The sequence below is a fragment of the Phalacrocorax carbo genome, chromosome Z (assembly GCF_963921805.1).
Source record: "Phalacrocorax carbo chromosome Z, bPhaCar2.1, whole genome shotgun sequence".
NCBI classification, from domain to species: domain Eukaryota; kingdom Metazoa; phylum Chordata; class Aves; order Suliformes; family Phalacrocoracidae; genus Phalacrocorax; species Phalacrocorax carbo.
The window spans coordinates 58,323,331-58,347,810 of record NC_087548.1 but is presented as its reverse complement, the minus strand read 5'-3'; the positions used below and the strand labels follow the sequence as shown (position 1 = coordinate 58,347,810).

The 24,480-nt window shown below is 38.3% G+C and overlaps 1 protein-coding gene across 14 annotated transcripts in view; it reads right to left on the bottom strand.

Annotated features, from left to right (window-relative positions):
- PPIP5K2 (diphosphoinositol pentakisphosphate kinase 2) overlaps window positions 1–24,480 on the bottom strand; it is a 54,121-nt gene that overhangs the window by 16,879 nt on the left and 12,762 nt on the right. For 13 of the 14 annotated variants that reach the window (XM_064438776.1, XM_064438775.1, XM_064438782.1 and 10 more), the window contains 19 exons: window positions 24,132–24,327; window positions 23,336–23,426; window positions 22,363–22,448; window positions 20,822–20,976; window positions 20,326–20,427; window positions 15,551–15,712; window positions 14,338–14,459; window positions 12,130–12,231; window positions 11,484–11,570; window positions 9,357–9,436; window positions 9,170–9,275; window positions 8,068–8,153; window positions 7,275–7,400; window positions 7,045–7,166; window positions 6,029–6,211; window positions 3,944–4,085; window positions 2,659–2,882; window positions 956–1,083; window positions 642–756 (listed from right to left, as the gene is read on the bottom strand). In XM_064438776.1, the coding sequence (XP_064294846.1) occupies window positions 642–756; window positions 956–1,083; window positions 2,659–2,882; window positions 3,944–4,085; window positions 6,029–6,211; window positions 7,045–7,166; window positions 7,275–7,400; window positions 8,068–8,153; window positions 9,170–9,275; window positions 9,357–9,436; window positions 11,484–11,570; window positions 12,130–12,231; window positions 14,338–14,459; window positions 15,551–15,712; window positions 20,326–20,427; window positions 20,822–20,976; window positions 22,363–22,448; window positions 23,336–23,426; window positions 24,132–24,327 (2,415 nt within the window). The remainder of the gene's footprint in view (window positions 1–641; window positions 757–955; window positions 1,084–2,658; window positions 2,883–3,943; window positions 4,086–6,028; window positions 6,212–7,044; window positions 7,167–7,274; window positions 7,401–8,067; window positions 8,154–9,169; window positions 9,276–9,356; window positions 9,437–11,483; window positions 11,571–12,129; window positions 12,232–14,337; window positions 14,460–15,550; window positions 15,713–20,325; window positions 20,428–20,821; window positions 20,977–22,362; window positions 22,449–23,335; window positions 23,427–24,131; window positions 24,328–24,480) is intronic. The other variant, XM_064438784.1, reaches the window with a different exon arrangement.

The window sequence follows — 24,480 nt, the reverse complement described above, 5'->3', positions numbered from 1 at the left end:
CAGCTGTTCAGGCTCTATGGTGCTGCACCTGTCCTCTCCAAGAGCTCAGTTAGGTCATTTCCGAATCTGGAGACCTTGTCTTTTTCAGTCCTTCATTTCAAAGCCAATCAGATGGAGAATCATGTACCACCTTCACGGTATTCTATGACAGTATTGGAAAGTAAAGCAGTCCACTGAACAGGAGAAACTTTGCAGTATGTGAACATTCTTGAAGTCAGGTAGGGAGGTCTTGACAATATGCCAATGGTAAAAAATAATAAGCCAGTCCAAAAGTGAACTCAAGACAACCCTGAATGACAACTTGAAGTAAAAGGAGTTGGAAGACCTATAGCTGACAACATAAGACAAAAAAAATGGATTATCTGCCCTTTTCAAACCTCTCTGAGACTGTAACATATACAACCAAACACACCAATGGAACTCAGTATTACTTTAGAGGGCATGCCAATTTCCACCAATGTGCACATCAGCAATTTGAAATACGTCTCCTGCATATATAGTAGAAAATCAAATGTTTGAAAAAGTGTGATAAATTTAACTTGAGAAAATTAAGCTTTCAGCTGACACAATTTTAGTAAGAATGAGTCTTTTTGATTCATCTCAAAATATCAGAGCTTTAACAGAAAAAGTGTTCAACTTACATCACATAAGGCACCATAACGAAGGGTGGATAACAGGGAGTGGACATGACTCTCACTGGTGAAATACAGCCGTGTACGAACATGGCGTTCAGGAGACATAACACCCCTGGAGTAACTTGAAAGAAAAAAACCTCTTATTAGACCATAAAGAGATGTGTCCCTATTTTAGAAATAGCTGTCAACAAACAAACAAATAAATAACACTTTTAAAATTATTATGAGCTAGTAAGACATTTCAAATATGAAAGCTGTTGAATATCTTTATTAAGTCTTACAGAAATTAATGTAACCATGTAAAAAAGTAAAAGACTTACAGTGGGTGAAGCTTATTTACAGTATCATCATCTTGGGTTCTCTGAAGGTCAGAACGGATTTTTCTAACTAGAGGAGTGCAGTAACCTTTGGCAATCTCTAGTTTCTCAGCCTTAGAAATACCATATTCCTGTGTAAGAAGAAACTGACTTTAAAAATTCAGTTAAAGATTAAAATGCCTTTTAATTCAAACCTTATATATTAAAGCTTGTTAGTAATCTACTAGTTTCCTCTGGCTGCAAAATGTTTTAAAATTTTTACTACATTTGATTACTGACACCCCTTCAAGTAACAACAGGTTTGCCTTTTTACTGCTGGATTTAACATGAAAAAAGTTTTTCATTCACTACTTAAACCACAAAAGTGGTTTCATCTGCTGGTATGATGAAGCTCTTTTTCTTAAGCAAAACATCTAGGGAATTATTCTGCCTCCCCACTCCCCGCTGCAACTATCCTCTCCCCATTCCCGTTCCCCCCTGCCATGATTTAGACATCTATTATCCATTTAATCTCATCTGATTTCAAGTAACTTTTTTTTCTTTAAACAGTGTATAAAGAGATATAGGCACGTTACCTATTTAATATGTCTATCTTAGTTTGGGAAAACCTCCCCATAGAAGATCTCCTATTCACCTCAAGTAATAGCGAAAATGGTAGTTAAATACAACTGAAAAATATTATATCTGTTACAGTATCTACAATATTTTAAAATCTCCTCTTCCAGAAGCTTCATGCTCTGTGCTGCACGTGATACGAGCGTGCTTTCATCATTATGATGGGTCTTCTGGCTACCCTAGAAAGCTACATAAGCACTTTTCCATTGCATTATGTAGGCTTACCAAGTTCCTTTGTTCTTCTTCCCTCAGTATGACTCCTCATTTTTACCTGCTCTTCTCTAACACTCTTTAAAATCTGAGCTTAACAGGCCCACATAACACAATACATACCTAGCATCATTGCTCTTTTTGTCCTCCTTACTGACAGGGACTTTGAGAGATGGGGAGAGGAAGAAGTTCCCTCACTTGCTGCATATAATATGATAACACCTCTCCTACAGCAGTGCTCTGTAACTGCAGGGACGCTTGGGGAAAGCTTTAGCCTGTTCTGTCCTGTTAGCACAAAACCATTTCATGTACTGCAACATTTTACAGCTAACCTGAGTTTAACAGCCTGTAGTACGTGGAAGTTTAACTTATCTGCTTCTGGCCTGAAATTCTATGGTGGTGATAGCATTTTGAAGCAGCACAAAGGTCCTTCTAAGCTTAAATTGCTTAAGACAAGTGAAATTAGATAGATTAGGATTAACCGTGTCATTTGCAAAGAGCCTGAAAGTCAAATTTCTAAAAGCAGGAAGAATGAAATTAAATGCAATTTCAGAAAATGCAGTTGTTCGCAGGGACTCCACATAAGAAGAATGGCTGAGATGAACCACTTTATTTTAATACACTGCAGTAAAGGAAGCAGACACTTTCACAGATTAAACTGCTAGAAAAATGCACTTTGAACACAGTTTGATGAATTATAAATAAAATTTTTCTTAAAAAAATAATCAGATTGCTACCGGAAAATAAGAGTTAACATTAAAGGCTTCAATTACTGCAACATACAGGAACCTTCAACAGAAAATACACAGCTGATGTTTTCCCAAAATTTGTAAAAGCACTTATTCTACAATTTATTCTATTTAGTAACTGAAAACGCTTACCTGAGGGATCACAATGTCAGCTAATGCCTTTGAAAGCCTGTATAATTCCATCGTGTTTTCTAATTTTAAGGAGCCATTGTGCTGCACGTCATATTTTATACAGTCATAAATATCAGGAATTTTGCTAATATCATATCTTCCATTTTTTGTTTTGAAGTCTTTTTCCAGCTTGGCCCACCTGCGCAGCATCAGTTCTAGTGTTTCACTGTGGTACAGCTGAATATCTGGATAGACACATATCCCATATAAGCAATCAAGACCACCCAAGTAACAAAAGTGAAATTTTAATTACACGGTAGTAACAGTTGAATATAGAGGGATAAAAGGGATCAAATAAGTTAACTGCATTACATCTAAGGAGAGGTAACAGGTGTGCATATAGTTAATTTTACTGCTGAAAGCATCACAGCTACATAGACCCATCAAAACAGTAGAAAGCTTTGCTACAGAAACACGCCACTGGCCCTTTAAGCGAAGCTACAGCACCAAGAATAGTGTCCTAGAGCATAGATCATATATTAAAAAAGCAGAAAAAAAAGCTGTAAGAAAATTCTAGGAGGGAGGAAGAAGAGCAGGACACCACCTCTGTTTTGAGAACAGACCCCACATCCCATTTGTCTCTCTTGCATGTGTCAACAGCAAGAAGCAAGAGACTAGTAGAAAGGATGGATTATCCTAATTCCCAGGACAGATTAGACCAAACCCACTGATATTCTGTACAGGTGACACTTGTACCACTCAACCTCAGAACAGAAGCTGTTTGCATACCATACACTGCAGAGAACACTGACAGCAAATATTCCAGTATTTAGCTAGTACCAAAAAAGCACTGTGGTCACTTTCAGCTCTGGTTTTCCTGTGTCATTGGTTCACCACCATTAATATTAAGCATCATTCTATGCAATAGTACTACGCATCATACAGCAAGCAACAGATCTTCAGCAAATATACTTAAATATAAAAAGGTACCCATGTAACTTAGCTTTAGTACCGTCTGCTTTTCCTATTAATTATTTGAAATGCAGCAGTTGAGAAAAGTAAGACAAGAATTTCTGCACACATTTGAAGAGTAGCCTGTTCTGAACACCACAAAGAGCCCTTACCTGCAAACACGTTTCTCTTGCTTTTACTCTAAAATTATGAATATGGAATCAGACTGAAAATCCCTAACCATTGTTGATTAAAGTTCTGCTAAAAGTGAGTTTCATGAAGAAAAGTTATGTTACAATTCTTTCTCAAATGTAAACAAGAGAAACTAAATACAGCTACAAAAACGTTTAAGTACCTGCAGACTTTGGATCTTCCATTCTTTGCCTGATCTGAGAAGTCAAGCTCTGGATCAAGGAATAGACCTTGTCACATGTCTTTACAGGATTTTTAATAACCTGCATTGATTTTATCAGTGAGATGCTTCCAGATGGAGTAAGCTGCAATTTGACATAAACACAAAATTATCTAAACAAACTGACCAGATTTGAAAGAACTCGGGAGATAAGATGGAACATATGAAAGATTCCAAGTACTGGAGAAAAAGCATTCAAGCAGGTTCCTATTAATTTTTGAAACTATTTCTCAATTTTCTACTCCCTTTGAGGCATTAAGAAAATATAATGAAAGGTAATAAGATATATTAGAGATTCAAAGGTGACAAGGGCAACTAATTCTATACCATAAACATGAGCAGTTTCAGGAGTTCCTAAAACTTTTTTTTTCCCATGACAGGAAAACGGGAAGACCTTTAAAACTTTGGATGTACTTAGCAACTTTCCATAACTTCCTTTCAAGTAACTATGGTATTCAAAAGCTTACAAAAAATTCTGTAAGAAATGTTAGTGTTAGGCTATGTGCCTCACAAAACGTTTCTTGTTATATAAAGTACCGTCCTTAGTGTAAGTGAAAGGAAGAACCAGATTTGCAATAGGAACTGATACCTTAAAAGAAGTTCATCTCTTTCTGGTTTAGGTTTGTTTCTATAGGACTGCAGCACACAAACAAAATGAAACCCTTTAAACACACATGTATCAAGAACATACAAGATGACCTTCACAGCTCACTTAATTATAGAAATAGTAGAAGCTACTGAAAGACTGAAAGAATAGTCAATATCCATGCATGTGAGGCTTAGCCTCATTTTTTCAGAAGTCTGCGTAATCCAGAGTAGGCAAAGAGTAATATTAAACAATAATTTATATACATAACACAAACACATATTTTGAGTTCTCCCAGTTTCTTCAAATGCACAGGATAATTTGGATATGGAAAATTTCTGCCCTCTACCTAATAGTAACCGATTCCTACCTCCCTATTTTGACCAACTAAATCAATAGGAAGGGTGCTCTGCCACAGGAAAAAATCCATATTGTCTTCCCAAATCGGAAGGTTTTTTTAAAAACAAAAACAAAAAAAAAAGTTTTTATCACTTTGTAATCCCAAAGGTTAGTTTCTTTCAGTACCTGCCTTAGAATAGTGTGCCCTACTAGTTCCAGTCACTTTCTAAATCCCATTATATCTATATAGCAAAAAGAAGGGGGAATATAAATAAACCTTTGAGACCTTGTACCCTCTCACTTTTTCCAAGTACTGCTGAATCCAATGCTGGTAGTTGTTTGGATGATACTTTTAATCTGTATGTTTAAACAAATCCACATAGAGGTTACATGCAGGGGAGTAAAATTATTTTCCAATACTTTGCTCTCAGTACCTTTTAGGAAATAGCAGATTAAGCTTAAACCTCATTTGAGGACTTGTACTTAGTTGTTAGACAGAGTAAGGACAATTGAAAGAGAAAGATGTTTCTTAACAATAACATACATTACTTACATTTAAAAACCAGACCAAATTTGTGTGTTCTGTACTAAGTCAGCATAAACTATATTAATATGCACTAATTTAGCATGTTAATGAGACATTTGCTTTCACTCATTAGAAAGTATTCTACTGTTTTTCAGCATCTTAGTATTCTTAGAGTTAAAAAAGGTCTTGTAGCAGTTAAAATATTGAACCAACAGCAGCAGGCAGGCAATACATTTTGCAATACTACACACTCAAAATAAAGATTACAGAAAGTGTAAAAAATAGTTTCATTTCTTGAATATCTGTAATATTTTTAATGGAGCAGTAAAAAGGATTTATGAATGATGTCCCTATCCACTCCTATTTCAAAGTTTGTAGCTATTCTGATTACTCAAATTGCAGGACAGCTCAAAATATCTAATATCGCAATTGGTACAGCTTCCTCTGTAGTCCAAACTATTTGCAAGCACACAAATAATTTCTCAATATAGATCCATAAAATCACTGCTCATTACTTTTACATAAAAATTTGCATGGCTATATATTTCATTTCATAGGAAACTAATCATATGCTAACCTTATCGTAGTCGTCAGCAGTAAAATCTCTGTCTCTCTGGAGAATTTCATGGAGTCTTGCTTTAACGCGATGCTGACAGCTGCTTAAAGAATCACTGTCGCTGTCCAACAAACCATTCATATTAGCACTTTTTACCATCTGGACAAGAATAGGAGTCAGCTCACCCTCTAAGGCCAGTAGCCCCTGAAACAAATAATACAGTTAATCGGACAAACAGATATAGATGAGAAAGAGTATCTTAAAAAACCCATGCAAAACACTAATTTAAATTCAAGATCATATCACTTGCCTAAGGGTTAGATAAACAGGGACTTTGCAGACAATGCACATGTTTGCATAGAAATGGCCCCCAAAACACAAGCTGAGAGCGCTAGGGTTGATTAGCCTGGAGAAGGCTGCGGGGATACCCTACAGCAGCCTTCCAGTACTTAAAGGGGGCCTACAGGAAAGATGAGGAGGGACTCTCTATCAGGGAGTGTAGTGACAGAACAAGGGGTAATGATTTTAAACTTAAAAGGAGGTAGATTTAGATTAGGTATTAGGAAGAAATCCTGTAGTATGTGGATGGTGAGGCACTGGAACAGGTTGCCCAGAGAAGTTGTGGGTGCTCCCTCCCCAGAAGTGTTCAAGGCCAGGTTGGATGGAGCTTTAAACAACCTGGTATAGTGGCAGGTGGCCCTGCCCATGGGACAGGTGTTAGACTAGATGATCTTTAAGGTCCCTTCCAACCCAACCCATTCTATGGTTCTATGATTTTGGAGGATATTACTGGAAAGGACTAAGGTATATTAAAACCTGTCCGCATCTGCTCAAAGAACTTCAAATGCTTGACACATTAATTGGATACTTTTTCACACTGAACCAAATACTCTTTAAAAATCCATTTCTTTCAAAACACAGCCTCGTTACACACTGTGGACTCTAATAAACCCTGAATCTCCCCCAGTCTTCAAAAGAAAAACCAAACTTAAGAACATCAGAATTTTTAAAATTGAAAATGCAATTTCATGTTGTACCTTTGCAAAAGCTGCTGCAGTCATCTGAACTCGTCCCTCATCAGAAGCGTAGATTTTCAGATCATGTCGGTAAGTGCTATGTAATCTAAGTAAACCACATCCAGGAAATCCAGCATAATCTCCTACCAAATAAACATTTTGCTCAAACTCTCATTTTGCACTTGATTAGCTTCCAAAGGGATTTGTGCTATTCAACACATTTTAAAAAAAAATACTTTGTTTTTTTTTACCTTGTCCACCTGGATACATACACCTGAAAGCCCTTCCAAGCTCCTCTGCTTGAACCCTGCCTGCAGGGGTCAACTCTCCTCCCCATTTTAGAACCAGAAGCAGGGATGGCTCATTTCTTCTGTTATCTAATTGCACACAGAGAAAGGAGTTTAGTAGTGAAGTATATTATGCATATTTTTTTGCATATGAACAAAAATATTTGGCCTATGCAGGGCTTCAATAAAGGATCTCTTCAAAATTCTGAATCTTCACTAGCATTCTACCATTAAGAAAATATTGAACTGGAGAACTAAATGGGCACTTAAACAGAGAAACCTGAAGTAGTTAAATTACAGATAAAACATAAGTGAAAAATATTTAGCATGAAATTTGAAGCAAAAAGTAAATTGAGACAGAAAAATTAAAACAAATTGGATGCTAAATACCCTACAGTTATTTCAGTCAACAACCATGGGTCAGAAAAGTTGTAAAGGTTTTAAAGACAGCAGTAAATGTTGAGTGGGATTTTCCCATCCTAACCCCAAAAGACTGTTTTTGGTGAATCACGGATGCTTCTTTTCACGCTACTTTTCTGTTATAAAAAAGCAGTGTTACAATACAAATTTACTACATAGTTTTAGGTGTATGATTCAGCAGATTAAGAGACTCGGAATATCTGCCAACAATACGACATTCATTCAAAACAACATATTCCTTCTCAACATCAAAACGTTACACCACTAGTCCATGACTACTTAAACACACATGATACTAAGTGACTAGGTGCAAAAGTAATAAAATATAACACAGTACCTTCCTCTTCACTGGATGTCTTTGGGCAACCATGAGGAAGATATGTTAACTGAACTTTGCGATTTATGCCTGAAAAATGCCCATACCTGCAGTACAAATAGGGGAAGGTGAGAGGAGAAGAGGGAGAGAAACATTTTAAATATTTTTCTCCAAACCTGCTATGCTCCTGTAACAGGATATAATAAACTTATGCTGGTCATTGATATGCACATTTGACCACCATTTATCAAAGCAGTGCTTAAAACAAACCTAACTCAACAAGTACAGAATGACTACAGAAGTATCAACCATTCTATAATGAAACCTTTAAAAGTACTATCTACTACTTTTTTTCACAACACTGAACATAAAACTGAAGGAAAAAAAAACCCAAAGCACTTGCAGATTGCACGAGTAATTCACCTATTCAGATCCACAACTACAGTGGCTATCAGTATCCAGAATCTGATCTGGCAGTGTAGATGGCAACTAATTTGTTAGCCAATTAAGTTCTCAAGCAGAAGTCAGCACTTCAAACAATTTCAAAGAATAAATTTCAGTAATAGCTGTCTTTGCCCTGATTTTTAAAAATTAAAAGTTACCTACTACCATTTAGAGTTCCGGGATCCCAGATCTTTAACAAACCTTGAAGCTTTTTTTTAAAAATTATTAAATATTTCAGGCTTAATCTACAAAGCCTTATTTATTTGGAATCCTCCAAGTTTGCTCTAAGCAGACAGTGCACACAGTACTTGCTGGCTCCATCTGATTTCATTATGGCACACACTGCTAAAAGCAGACCCTCCACTCAAACACTTCAAGTTTAAAAACATGCAAGGAGATAAAATTTGAGATCAAAGAAAGTAACTTTTTCATGTAGAAAGTATAATGAGACACTAGATAAAGCAGGAAGTTCAATTAAAAAGATAAGGAGAAAAAAAGAGCAATGGCTCAGTTCTCCTTCATGTGAAACATGACATCCTTTCCCTTGATAACCCCTGTGCTTGAATTAATTTATTATTACATATTTGATAGCCGTTGCAATCCAAGCAGTAACTGGTCAAACAGGTCAAAATAGCACGTACAACTTTGTTGCTATGAAGCCTGAAAATTAGACACTTACATTTCTAACACAGTCTTCAGCTGTTCAAGTTTTGCTTTACTTTCTTCAATTTCAGAATCATTGTTTTGTCCCAGTTCTACAAGGAGTTGCCTTGCTATGTCAAGCACTTCCTACAGAAAAGAAACACAGGATTTACTTAAATAATATTCTACTTAAAAAATACCACAGCAAGAAAATGAAGACAAACTTGCCTGCAACTGTTTTGGTTTTTTCAGTTTTAGTTTTCCGGATTTATATCCATCACATTTTTCAAACAGATCAAAAAACCTTTAAGAAAAAAAAATTGATTAAAAAACCCACAGTTAATAAGTTAAAATATTACTTGAACAGGTGGCTCTTAAATTAGTAGTCTGAAATTAGCACCTTCAGACTATTTGAAAAGCACATTAAAACCTGCATTGCAGAGGTCAAATCTACCTTTTAATAAATCCCATTTCCCAAGAAAGTCTGTGATACATTAGAGAAATAAGAGCACTAAAAATGTTCTCTTACTGACTTGCTGAGTGTTAAGAAGAAAGGGGGGGGGAAGATATTCTATATATCCGATGACATAATATTCAAATATACAGCTAAGTCAATGCTTAATCTTCAAGAATGATCCTGAACAGAAGTAGGGACCAAAACCAGCAAATCAGCAGTCCTGCACATTTACAGCATGTATGTCTGAATGCAAGAATCTAGTGCCAAAACAAATAATTACTTTTTACTGAAATTACAACTAATTCAGGCCAATTCTGTAAGGAAATTTATGAACACTAACCTAAAGATGGTCTTGATGGCATGAAAAGCCAAAATCAGGACTCAATAGTCTGAACGACTATTAAGCAGGTATTCCTTATTGCAGTGCTGGACACACAGGGGATCACTCCTCCCAGCGTGCGTGCCCGCACAGGGTTAGTTGCATAACTTATACAAGCTTTATATACATATTCATTAGTTCTCTGAGAACTCGTTATCATATGCAAATGTACTTTGCGCATGCCTGTTGGTGTATCCGGGTGGTCTGCAGGGGTCTCTGGATGAGGGATCTACTCTTCCTCACTGTGTCCACTAGTTACCTTTTGCTTTCCCGCAAACTCAGTTCTGAGATTACGTATGTACTGTCCTTGAGGGATGGTCTGTTCTGGTTTAGTGTTTCCTCTGCAGTTCCTTATCTTTATGGTTCTGTACATCTGCTTTTCTAAGTCAAACGTTGTTGTAAATTTTTGTTTAGGCACTTCTTGTCTTGAAGCCTTTCTGACTCCCCCAAAGCCGCAAGTTTCAGTCACAACAGTTCTAACTTTATCAGTATCTACCGGAAATTCAGAGTTATCAAATCTTGACAAAAGGACAAAAGGATGGCGCAGTAAGATGACAGCTCACACAAGAACAGTTATGATAAAGAGAGAAAGGCCGAAGTCACAGTCAAATGGTGAAACAGTGTTGTGTTTTAACCTGGCAGGCAGCTAAACACCACACAGCCGCTCACTCTCCCCAACCCCCCTCCAGTGGGATGGGGGAGAAAATTGGAAGAGCAAAAGTAAGAAAAGTTGTGGTTGAGATTAAAACAGTTTAATTATTGAAATATAACAACAACAACAACAACATTAATAATGTAATGAAAAGGACAACGAAAGAGAGAGAGAAGTGAAACCCAGGGAAAAAACACGCAATGCAACCGCTCACCAACCGCTGACTGATGCTGCCAGTCCCCAAGCCTCCATCGCTGCCCCCCACCAGGCAACTCCCCCCAGTTAATATATTGGCCATGACATCATATGATAAGGAATATCCTTTTGCCAGTTTGGATCAGCTCTCTTGGCTCTGTCCACCTCCCCTCCTAGCTTCTTGTGCACCTGGCAGAGCATGGGAAGCTGGGAAAGTCCTTGACAAGTATAAGCACTACCTAGCAACAACTAAAACATCAGCTTGTTATCAACATTTTTCTCACACTAAATCCAAAACACAGCACTGTACCAGCTACTAGGAAGAAAATTAACTCTATCCCAGCCGAAACCAGGACAGCCAGAAATATTCTCTGTTTCATTATTTTGAATAATGAGTTCTATAAAGACAAATGCATTTTCATTAAGACCAAGCAGGACTGTTCACCAGGCACAGCCTGTGATGAAGGAAGTCTGCAGAAGTAATTTGACAGTCCTGTTAGAAAGAGACATGCATGCTTATTAATTAGCTGCAACATCAGTTATTTTTAGAACAAAACAATAAACAACTTGTGTGATGCAATTCCTGCTCAATCCATTGCTTGCACATGCCCCAGAAATGAACTCTGCTCTAAAGCATTCAAACTAATTTTTACCAAGATTCTACTTACCTCTGATGTTTTACTTCCATTTTCATTTTTTGTTTTGGTGTTCGGTCCCCATGGCGTATTACAGCTATAACACACCTAAGCTCCATCCTGAAATTTCATGAGAGTTATATTTCACAATTCTATATGTGATGGTCTTTTATTTAACATTAAAACCACCACAAATCAAGACAACTGACAAAGTCGTAATTATCTGACATAACTACAGAAGTGATGGAAGGATATGCAAGAATATAAGGTTAACTGAAAATGGTGTAAGATATAAAATATAAATACTGATTTTAAGAGTGGGGTAACTACAGAATATCTACTTTAAGTAGTTTTTAAAACAACGATTTTGAGATTCATTAAATGAGGGAGCATGTTTAGTAGAAGTGCATATTAAGTTGGTGCTGGAACAATGATTAGCAGTGAAGGAAGCTACGCATAGAAGACACTACACTTGAAAATCTGCTGTTCTGTACTCAGCTTGACTAAGGGTCAGAAACTCTGATTGCTGGCATAGCAATTGTGATTCCTTCCTTGTTTTCATCACACAAAACAAGCATTCATAGGCCAAAGTGGGCACACCTTGTGAAGAGAAAAAAAAATTCACACAAAAGTTACATTAGGAGATTGCACAATTCAGGTGTAGCTATTATTTTCTTACATTGTTCCAGAGGTGGTTGGCACAATAGGGATGTCTTCAGCTTCCAGAGGAATCGACCACGGTATCTGAAACTGGGGAGCAAGTTCTCTCATTACGATATTTCTAGAAAAGGGGTTAAGAAGAAAAAAAAAACCACCAAGTTTAAAGCACAGCTTATACAACACATACAAACTCCAAACCAAATAGATAATATACACATGCATTTTTACCAATGTGGTTTTAAAGTACTAGTGGTCATGAACCTCTAGATGCATATTCTTCTTTTAATTGTATAATAAAAACCTTCTTGAACAACAGTTTAAAGCTACTACCACTGCTACAGAGACAACAGTAGCCTAATGGCCCTGGATTTGTAAGAAGCTTCAGTTTTTGAACTCCAGTTCCTAAATGAGTTCCTTGGATATGATTTAATCTTGTTCATGTAAATATTCAGATACCCGACTCCATTGCCTAACTGAAAGTCCCCAATAATTAGCAAGCCATTGTCATCAAAGTGTAACTGGTACCTTTAGTTGTAATTTCTCAAAAGTTTCCGTGATAGAACTGGAAAAATAGGTAAAGTCTCTGGTCAAAACTACAAAACAATAACACTGTGGCCCACCTACAGAAGGTTATTAAACCTTGCTAATGTTCTGTTTCCCAAGTATTTATCAAATTATACTGAACTTCAGATTAACATCTACATAAGAAGCAGTAAGACTGAGGAAAAAAACTGTGCATCTTAAAGTAACATACACCAAAACTTAATTTCTAAAAAGCTGGAAAAAAATCTGTTGTTACTTAACACTGCAATGAATTACCTTAAGGAATAAAGCATAATTCAACAGCAACAACAATTGGAATAAAGAGAAATCAAAACGGTTCTGAGAATAATAACTCTAACTCAAAAAGTGGCCTAAACCAACAGGACTACAGTTGTTATCTAGAATTTCAGCTTAGCTCTCCCTCCATTTAATAAGATCCTAGACCATTTGATAATGCAGAAAGCCACGCTGGGTCTTACCAGTGCAATCTTACTTTAAAGCTAGTTTAACTGGCCAAAATGGGATCAGTCCACTTTGAGGGCAACATTTCTTTGGCATAGAGTTCACTACCCAATTCTGTATGATCCCTTGTTGTACCTTTTTTCGCTCTCAGCAGCAGAGAGAAGGTGGTATGACAGAAAACACCTTGATACTTGTCATGGTTTAACCCTAGCCAGCAACTAAGCACCACACAGCCGCTCGCTTACTCTCCCCACCCCAGTGGGATGGGGGAGAGAACTGGAGGGGCAAAAGTACAAAAACTCGTGGGTTAAGGTAAAAACAGTTTAATAATTATAATAATAATAATAGCAATGTAATTAAAAGGAAAACAAGAGAAAGAAAGAGAGGAGCAAAACCCAGGGGGAAAACAAGCAACGCAAGTGCTCACCAACCGCTGACCGACGCTGCCCGTCCCCGAGCCGCCATCGCTGCCCCGCACTGGCCAACTCCCCCCAGCTTTTTATACTGAGCATGACATCACATGATATGGACTATCCCTTTGGCTGGTTTGGGTCAGCGGCCTCAGCTGTACTCCCACCCCTCCCAGCTTCTGGTGTGCCTGGCAGAGCACGGGAAGCTGGAAAAGTCCTTGACAAGTATAAGCACTACCTAGCAACAACTAAAACATCAGCTTGTTATCAACATTTTTCTCACACTAAATCCAAAACACAGCACTGTACCAGCTACTAGGAAGAAAATTAACTCTATCCCAGCCGAAACCAGGACAATACTACATCAGTTTGGATTTACCAGTATGAAACCCACAAATACAAAAGTATACACCAGTTTCAGATCAGGGACAAGGTACATTAATTTGAGCACATATTAAAGAGCAGGAAGCATAACCTTTCAATAGGGCTTCTCCATTTCAAATAAAATCTCAACTCCCTTTAAGAACTTAATCTGTCTTTCAAAATACTTACTGAGTTAGCTTTAAGTGTTCACAAATCACTCAGACTCAGATGTTTACAATTATTTTAGGAATAAGGGCTTTATTTAGGATTTGTTTATTGATTTAGAGCTCTTAAATATTTTAATTTTTATTATTTAATTTAATTACTTTTTTTAAATATTTCATTTTAAATATTTGGTTTAGGAATAAGGAATAAGTAGTACATAAACTGTAGTCACATACAATGGAGCTAATAGGTAAAACTCCTGAAATAAATCAGTAAAGCCTTACCCCAGTATCTTAGCACAATCATCATAGTATTTCATGGAGTTTTTCACAAAACTGAAGCCATTCACATCACAGACATAGGACTGTCCATTAGCACGCAGTAAATCAAAGCCACAAACCGTTTGCTGTTTGTAAAAATAAAAGTTCAAGTCATTGATCACCTTCCTTAAGATTGCTTATTCTAAATAAACCTTATATTTTAACACGGTATTCATCTGAACACATGACAAAAATATGACAGATTTTATACTTAGTAAGTTTTCCTAGTTCCATCTTAGGTTCACTTGTGTCATACGAACATCTTCCTATTTTTAACTTTATATCCCCAGCTTGATTTTACCCTTCCTACATACCCCTTGAGGGTCAAGGTCACATGCACACAAACTTAACCTTCAAAATTTGTGGCATAAGCAATGATGGGCATACAAATTCCCCATTCTGACAGTGGTTTTCCCCTAACACATAGTTTTTAAGGGTGGTAGGCAAGAAATGACAAAATGTTGATATGAACATTTTTGTCCACATTTAAATTTGACAGGATAGTTTTGACACTGACATAATAATGACATTATTAGTACACGATACTAGATGCTATTTCAACAGATTACTTTTTGGTATCTCAAAGCCCACTTTGCTAGGTGATAGAGTTTCACACCCCAAAGGCTCCAGAGTGCCATCACAGTTACAGACAGGTAATGAAACAGACTGAAAGACAGCCTTGTTACAAGACAAATGAAGGGAGGGTAGTAAATTGCATGACGTTAGGAACAAAGGAATAAAGGAAATAAAGAAAACCTACTCATGTCAGTACCAAATTATCATTTAATTGGGCCCAATGTAAACACTAGGTAACAAAAGTTAGAAAAACTTTTGTGTTTTGTTAAGTTACAAACCATTATCAAAACGTGTGAACATACTATGTATAGAACAGATACACTGTGGACTAGCAAAGCACAACAGGAACATGTGAATTCAGGAAACTCATCCAAAATAAGCAACCCATCCAGAACTTCTCAACACATTAAAGGAAGGAGTCTTCCAAAATAAATTTAAAAAAAAAAATATTTGGACGTGGAAGTTAAACTTTTCACTTTCCTAGGAGTTCTGCAGCAATTATCACTGCTGGTTGTGTGCACTAAAACCCTACAGAAGTTTCATGTAATAAACAATTAATTAACACTAAGTGTTTGATCAGATAGGAAAGTAATCAGCTTACTTTAAAGGCAAGGCATACTTTCCAAGCAATTAACTTCTCTCTTGCATTCAGGATGACTGGATACCTCACTTCTTTTCCTTCACTATCTCGTTCTACCTTGCCATCCAGAGCTGGAGACTTCCGGGCTTCAGCATGAGCGTAGTCTGGACCTACCGTGTACACCTTTATTGAAAAACAGGAACTCTTGATTCAGTGCAATTAAATTACAGCTCTGCATACATCTTGCTAAATTTATCTCGGATGCGTTAATGACTTCAAAAGATACTAGCTGCTTTCATCATTGATAACGTCACTCTAGAATACCTTCCTCAACTGCATTCTCTGCCTTCAGAGAAAACCCATCATTTACTGACAACCTAGGATAAAACAAGAGGAGAAAACAGCTGGAGTACAGGTAAAGAGAAACAGAAATTGTAAAACCTGATGAATAAAAATGAATTTCTTGATTATGGTGGTACAGAGATACAGAATAATGTTTTCCTCTCCAAAACATCTGTAGAAATGGAGAGCCGATTGAGAATTATTTCAGTATACTTGACTATGAAAATCTGGCTGAAGGACTGATTCTCTTTCTTAAAAAATATTTTCCTCTTTCAGGCAGGACTAAACAAACAGGTAACAAACAGGAGGAACTGGAGCCCTGTGCCCCCTCAAAAGGGTATGACATCATAGGAGCAACTGAAACGTGGTGGGATAACTCAAATGACTGGGGGATCACAATGGACAGTTACAGGTTCTATCGTAAACACAGGCAGGGTAGAAGAGGTGGAGGATTTGCACTCTACATTAAGGAACACCTTGAATGTATCAAAGTCAACTATGGTGATTGCAACTGCCCTGTCAAATGCCTCTGGGATAAAGTCAGGAGTCACATCCAAGCAGGACCTCACAGTGGGCATCTGCTACCAACCTCCTAACCACGATGACAATGCCGATGAAGCGATACTGGGGGCACTAAAGCAAGCGTCTGGCCAACAGAACCTGCTCCTTATGGGTGACTTCAACTACCCAGACATCTGCTGGAAGAACAATTCGGCAGCTCACATGTCATCTGCCAAGTTCCTGGAATGCGTAGAGGACTGCTTCCTCATACAAATGTTAGATGTGCCAACCAGGAATGAGGCACTGATGGGCTTGCTGTTCACAAACTGAGAAAACCTGCTTTGTAATATCTCGGTTAGTGATAGCCTTGGCTGCAGTGATCACAATATTGTGGAGTTTGGGATCCTGCTGAGTGTGCTGAAGGTCACTTCTAAGACAAGGGTTCTGGATTTTAGAAGAGCAAACTTCAGCTCACTTAGACCCCAGCTGAGGGGATTCCATGGGAAGCTTCCATGGAAGACAAAGGAGCTAGTGAGTGCTGGGAATCCTTAAAGAACTCTCTATGGGAAGCACAAAGCCAGTTTATCCCCTACAAAGGAAAGGGAAGTAAGCAGAGCCAGAGGCCCCCATGGCTCAACCATGACCTCCTGGGTCTACTCAAATCCAAAAGGGAAGCACACCAGAGATGGAGAAGTGGAGGATTATCTGTTGAGAACCACAAGGGCATTGCCAGAGAGTGCGGAGACACAGTTAGAAAAGCAAAAGCCCAATTTTAATTGAAACTGGCTGTAGACATAAAAAATAACAGGAAAGGTTTCTTCAGGTATGTCAACCGTAAGCAGAAACAGAAGGAAAACCTAGGCCCACTGTTAAACAGAATAGGGGAGTCAGTCACCAGCAATGCTGAAAAGGCAGAGATCCTCAACACTTTCTTCAGCTCTTTCTTTACCAACACTGTTGGGTCCCAGGCTTTGTTTGGGAATGAAATTGCCGGTTGATCCAAACACTGACCCACCATCAGTGAAGGAAGAGTTAGTACATGAATTATTACAGGAGCTTGACCCCCACAAATCAATGGGCCCTGACGCCATCCACCCGAGGGTGTTGAAAGAGCTGGCTGATGTCATTGCAAGGCCACTCTCCATAATCTTTGAGAAGTCATGGAAAACGGGGGATGTCCCAGAGGACTGGAGGAAGGCAAATGTTACCCCTATCTACAAGAAAGGCTTGAGGGAGGATCCGGGTAACTATAGGCCCATCAGCCTTACCTCAATCCCTGGGAAAGATACGGAACAAATCCCCCTGGGGGCCACCACAAGTCAAATGAAGCACGTGATTGGGAAAAGCCAACATGGCTGCACTAAGATCAGATTGTGCTTGACAAACCTGGTGGCCTTCTATGACAAAGTGACTAGCCTGGTTGACATGGTGTAGGCTGTGGACATTGTCTACCTGGACTTCTCCAAGGCCTTTGATACGGTCCCCCACAGTCTCCTGCTGGAGAAATTAATGTGTTATGGCCTAGACAAGTGGTCTGTGCAGTGGGTGGGGAACTGGCTGACAGGCCGCACCCAAAGGGTGGTGATAAATGGCTCCTTTTCCAAGTGGCAACCTGTCACAGGTGGGGTCCCCCAGGGATCGATATTGGGCCCAATGTTATTCAACAGCTTTATAAGTGATCTGGATAATGGCATCAAGTGTTGCCTGATGAAGTTTGCAGATAACACCAAACTGAGTGGGGAAGCAGGCACTCCAGACGGGAGAGCTGCTCTGCAGGGAGATCTGGATGGGCTGGAAGAGTGGGCCAACAGGAACCTTATGAAGTGCAACAAGGACAAGTGTAAGGTCTTGCACCTGGGAAAACATAATCCAGGAGTGCAGCACAGGCTGGGATGCACCTGGCTGGAGAGCAGCTATGTGGAAAGGGACCTGGGGGTCCTGGTGGACAGGAAGCTCAACATGAGTGAACAGCGTGCTGCTGCTGCGGCCAAGAGGGCCAACAGGATGCTGGGTTGCATCAAAAAGGGCATCACCAGCAGAGAGAAAGAAGTCATCATCCCGCTCTACTCAGTGCTTGTCAGGCCACACCTGGAGTCCTGTGTACAGTTCTGGTCCCCGCTCTACAAAAAGGATGTGGACAGGCTGGAAGGGGTCCAGAGAAGGGCCACCAAGATGACCAAAGGACTGGGAAGCTGCCATATGAGGATAGGCTGGGAGAACTGGGTTTGTTCAGCCTTGAGAAAAGGAGGCTTAGAGGGGATCTCATCACCGTGTACCAGTGCAGCTGGTGCAGCACCGTGTACCAGTGCAGCTGGTGCAGCACCGTGTACCAGTAGGGGCAGCTACAGAGAAGATGGAGATTCCCTTTTTACAAGGAGTCACATGGAGAGGACAAGGGGGAATGGACACAAGTTGCTTTTGGGAGATTCCGATTTGACATGAGGGGGAAATTTTTCACATTGAGGAGAGTCAATCATTGGAATAATCTCCCCAGGGAAGTGGTTGACTCGGCCACATTGGACAACTTCAACAGTCGTCTGGACAGAGTGCTGAGCCATCTTGTCTAGACTGCGCTCTTCCCACAAAGGTTGATGATCCCTGAGGTCCGTTCCAACTAGTGATTCTGTGATAGCAAAGATCTGCCCATTTTTAGTATGACAAAGCAGGGGCTTGAGAGAATGATTGTACTATACTCTTCCACAGCTTTGGTGATCAATGAAAGGATTGGGCATACCCTAGAAGATACTTGTCAGCAGCTTTCAAAAATGTGTTACTGTCACTGTAATGAGAAACAAAACTCTAAGCTTTTTAATTAAAGTATTCAACTAAACCAGATTATAACAAATACTACCAATTTAGTCAATTCAGGCAAGAGTGTGAGCTGAGTGAAGCTGCCTAATATAAAGCTGGCAGTCCTTTTACTTGAAGGAAATCCATTATTTATTTGGACTGCTGCTTATTCACAACAGTACAATAAATAGTCTAAAATAGTCCCCACCCCTCAAGTAATCTCTTCAGGTTACAAGAAACTTTTCTTTTTGGAAACAGTTTGCAAAACTCTTACACAGGTATCTGTAAACTCAGATAAACCTATTGCAAAGTGTTGCACAGTACAACCATCTGAAGAGTATAGCTTATGAAAACACAGCAACTTAAAGAATGGGGAATTTGTCTGAGAATATAAAACAAGCATTCCCCTCATGTATCACCAAGTGAAAGAAGTTGACTGGAATTGATAAAAGGGCTCTTTGGCCTAAGATTGGATTCAATGTCACACACTCTAAACCTCCACTTTTTGTCTGAAGACAGTAATATCTCATGCATATTGTACGTTTGTTTCACAGGTCTTGTGATGGGCTTAAAATAGTCAGAACGAATACAAAGGGAAAGAAAGCAAACTCCACACATGGTGGCTTAACACCTGTTTTGTTATTGCTTTAATTTAGCACTCTTATGATACCTAATCTTTACACCATTAAGAAAATAAATGAACAAAAAAGTAGAAATAATTACAGATAAGGTTAATGCATCATTTTCTGCAACCTCATACAATTTTAATAAGTTACTTTGTTTATTAATTAGAATACTACAATAGTTGGTAAGATCTATTTCAATTACAGATTTCTTTGTAATGTTCAGACAAAATGTCTAGGCAGCATCTGTTTACAGAGGAAAGTATATGCTGTTCTGGCACTAATACAATACAAAAAAGACAGACAATATGTTGGGTAATAAGTCTCCACCACTCGATTTCAACAACATAAATAAAGCTGCTCTACATTACAAGTACTGTGTTTAGCTAGAATAAGAATTACATTCTTTACTTATGAACTGTATCAAAGTTTCATTAAAATTAATCCTTGACACAAAGACATACTTTCATCTTCAAAACTGACAAGCTCTTGGAGCACTTGATTGTTCTAAATATAAATAAGAACACGCAGTTGTCATACCTTCACATCAGTGCCATCTGTAGGCATGAATTCCTCGTAAATATAGGAGCCTGTTTTTCTGACACTGCTTTCAGGGGAATAAACACTGCTTCTGCTACCAATCTGAAATAAAGATTTTTCTATTAATAAATTCATAGGCCACTGCCTGAGAAGCTTTAAAACTCCTTAAAATGACACACTTACTGAGAAAACAGTTCCTGTACCAAACGAAGCAAGATCGTTCCCAAAAGATTTTTAGAAGATTCTAGAAGTGTGCGGATAGCGTATGCTTCTTTACCTAAAAGAATCTGCAGTGGCTGACAATCTACTGCAAGGAACAAGGGTCTTCATTCAATCTACACGTTCCTCTGAAATTCATTTCCCTCATCTGCCACTACTCCTACACAGATAGTACATGACAAAACAGGTCCCAGCTAACACGCTGGTAGGACAGAATTACTCTGCAATTCTGTTAGACATCTACAATTTTTCAGTAGCTTTAGTACAATACCCTCACCTTTCGAAAGAGCCTCTGGCTTCCACCCCCAGCAGATGTTGGATAATAAATGTAAACATTGTGGTCCTCAGCACTAACTGGCTTTTCTACAAAAGGCTTTTGGAATATTTCTCCATTCACTTCCACATGATCTTCTCCTTCAATCAAGTTGCATTCTGAAGAAACAGCGTGAACAACAGAGATGTAATAATATATTTACAGAATGAAATTATTAGAGATTTGGGGTAATTTTGTAGCTTGAAATAAAAAGATTATATTACAGTTTTGTTCACTGATTTGTTACTGACTGCTCAAAGACTTGACGATCATGTGCTGAACAGGTCTGCTGTACCACACCTATATTATGTTGCTTTAATGCTACGTTCCAGGATTTCTGTTGATTCCCTCAGTGTCAGAAAGGAAACAGTCTCCTACAGAGGCATAAGTTTGCATAGGTGGTATTTTTTTAAACATGTTTTGAAGACAGGTGGTAGGGCTGTTTGTCTCTTTCTTCAGCACCTTCCTCTGAAATATCAGGGGAATAGCAGACGGATAGTGAACATGGTGTGGTGCCAGATGCAAGAGTACTTTTAACAGGCTGAGAACTGTCTCATACTGTGCGATTGATGTACCCTGCACAGAGGATTAGGCCCTCTGGAATCAGGCACCAGGAATCTCTTTGCCACTGGCTGGCTGCATATAGCAGCTTTTCTTTTACTTTTTTAGCATAAATGAATCCTTTTCCCCCTAGATTATGCAGACATTTTAACCTAAAATTCCTTACCTCTTAAGAGTTACACCACAGTACTACTTCAATTTTCTTTATTTTTTCTTATCTCTAACTCTTGTGTCTTGACCTGTCACTGCAATCTCCTAACATTGATAGAAGTTTTCATTTTAGAAGATAAAGCTGTTACATTTGTTTTCAGGTACAGAAAAAAAAAATTCAAATGCAGAGTATATAATCTGCAGATCTGCCTGGACTAGACTTCCATTACATTGTTGCTTGTACTTAGAAGGGAAAGTATTCAATAGTCTGACTTGTTTCTGTCAATATTACTGTCCTAAGTAGGATTATTCATAACTGTGGGTAATGTAACATCATGAATGCTGCCCTCTTTGGTGACATATTAGAATCTCAGCTCAAGTTTGGAGGCCCTTACATTCTAGTTGTTCTATGATGGCTTGGGGCCATCTAGTTGTTCTATGAGGATTGTCACCCCAGGCGTCAGAATCATGTTTTTCAGATGCATACTTGTACTGCCTTTGGCCGAGAGGGAGTTAATTTTCTTCACAGTAACTGCTGTGGTGCTACATTTGGAATTTGTGAGTGAAAGTCTTGATGTTTTAGTTATTGCTGAAAAGTGCTTACACTGCCTCAATTCCTTTTCTGTTTCACATACAATCCACAACAATACTTTAAATACTGGAGGAGAAATCAACCTCTGTGCCAATGAATTAATTGTCTAGCAAGTGAAATTTAGCTTTCCACCATGCATGTACTGTTCTCCCATGGAAACAAAGAGATGCCAATAGTTGATATTTTAGCCATCAGCTTTTACCTTGGGGATTGTTTGGATCACGGTTCAGAACTGCATAGCGAGGAAGTAAAATGCCTTCAGCTTTCAGAATACTGTATACTTCTCTCCTAGAAGAAAAGAATAAAAGTTGCACATAAGACAGCAATTCCTGCAAGTATTTGTATTTCACAGTCCATAAGTAAGGGAAGAGAGAAATACATAAAATTTTTTTAAAAAATCACACAGGATAAGATTATATTTATAATACTCTACTTATGAATATAATGCTTTCAAGGCCACTGAAACAGCTGTACCTTTGCAGTGATCTCATCAATATCAACAAAAATGTAAATTTGCTATGCCAGGGCTGTCCTCTCCACTCTGGTAGTGCAACATCAATTTCCACAGAACAATTCTCTTGTTAAAGGAGATTATTAACATGAAGGGTTCAAAAAGTTCATCCAGGACAGCAGCTGAAGGCATCCAAAATAGCAAGTCTGCTCACTGTTCAGAAGGCTCCAATGAGTGTGTATTTTGCTTGCTATTGTTTTGTTAATATTTGCTATGCATGATTGCAGCCCCAAAAGAAAATTCACTTTGAATAACCACACAATCTTTGAATACCAACAACTTCTGTTAAGTATCCACTTAACAGAAAAAAAGACCTTTAGTAAGTCACATTAATTCTACAATTACAGGAGGTTGTACAGTTGCTATACATAGCTATGCTATACACATTTTCAGAGCTTAAACGTTTTTATTTGTTAAACTTCAGGCTAATGTATTACTAAATTCCTACCTTGGTAAATCTTCAGATGCATCAATACAAAAGCAGTAAAAGAAAAAACACACCTAAAGACATATCCCAGAAAATTATACATACATTAATAAAACATTCACTGTCATTTAGAGTAATGTACAATACACTTGAACTGTTGCTATGCAATATCAACAGATTCTCACAGTCTCCAACTTAAAAGCAGTTTGCTGTTTACAGGTAATTAATGTTACTTACCTGTCTTGTATGTGATACTGCATATTCAAGTCATTGATGATGAATGGATTCCTGAGTTTTGCATAGGCAACTGCTTTGTCCAGTGGAAATCCTAAAATATATATGAAGGCAAATGAATTAAAACTACAAGACAATACCAGTAAATGGTTTGGAACGTCCATTATTCAAGCTTTAGAGTACAATCAGAGATAAGGTTGAAGTGGGAGGATGCTCCCTCAACTACAGACACATATCACCTTAAGCTGATCATGAAACTACAGCCTAGTTTCAGTATAGGTGGCCAAAAGTAGTGGTCTTGTCTCCAATTCCCTCCTCCTCACTCCACATGCCCTCCACTTCCATAGGGCCAGAACTAAGGCTTTTATTGCCTCCCCTGAAAATATAATTTTTAACTTCAGTCTACTCATCTTTGGTTCACTGCCCAGCCCCACGAAAAAACTCTAGATATTAGCAGAGATACATGATCAAGTGGCCAGAGACCAAACACTCCCATTGAGAAAGTAGCATGCCTTCACAGTTACTGGACCAAGTAAGTATTAGGTCACCACTTCCACTGGCTCCACAAATACCACTAGAACACCTATTTTAAATACCATGTCAGACAGGACTTTCTCAAGCAATGAAAACAGTATCATTTAAAAAGCTTGTAATTTAAAAGTCAGTTTTATTATCTTAAACAAGACAAATTAGATGCTTGCTAGGAAAATCCAATGAAACTACAAGACAAAAAAAACCAAAACCTTCAAACTAGTTACTGTATTTAGATGTCAAAATATCATATTATTAGAAGATTTACCTTTAGAATGAAAAGAAATGAGACAATCACATAAAGGCCAGTTTTCTACTGGCTCATTCAAAATAACATCCTCTTCAAATATCACCACAGTTATGTACTTGAACATGGAGAGGCGTTCAAGAATTTCTTTCATTGGTTTGGACTTAGATTTCTTAGCCATTGAACAAATCCCAACTGCAATTTGTCTTTCTGGTGGCTGAAGACAGGGAGAAAAATGCAATTATTATTTTTAAGTTTTCTCAGAACACAACAGGCTTTTAGCAGCACAATACTAGAGCAGACATTTTCTGTTAAAATTCATGTAATACCTTTGATGTAGTTCTTAATCAGGTAAATTGCTAGCAAGTAA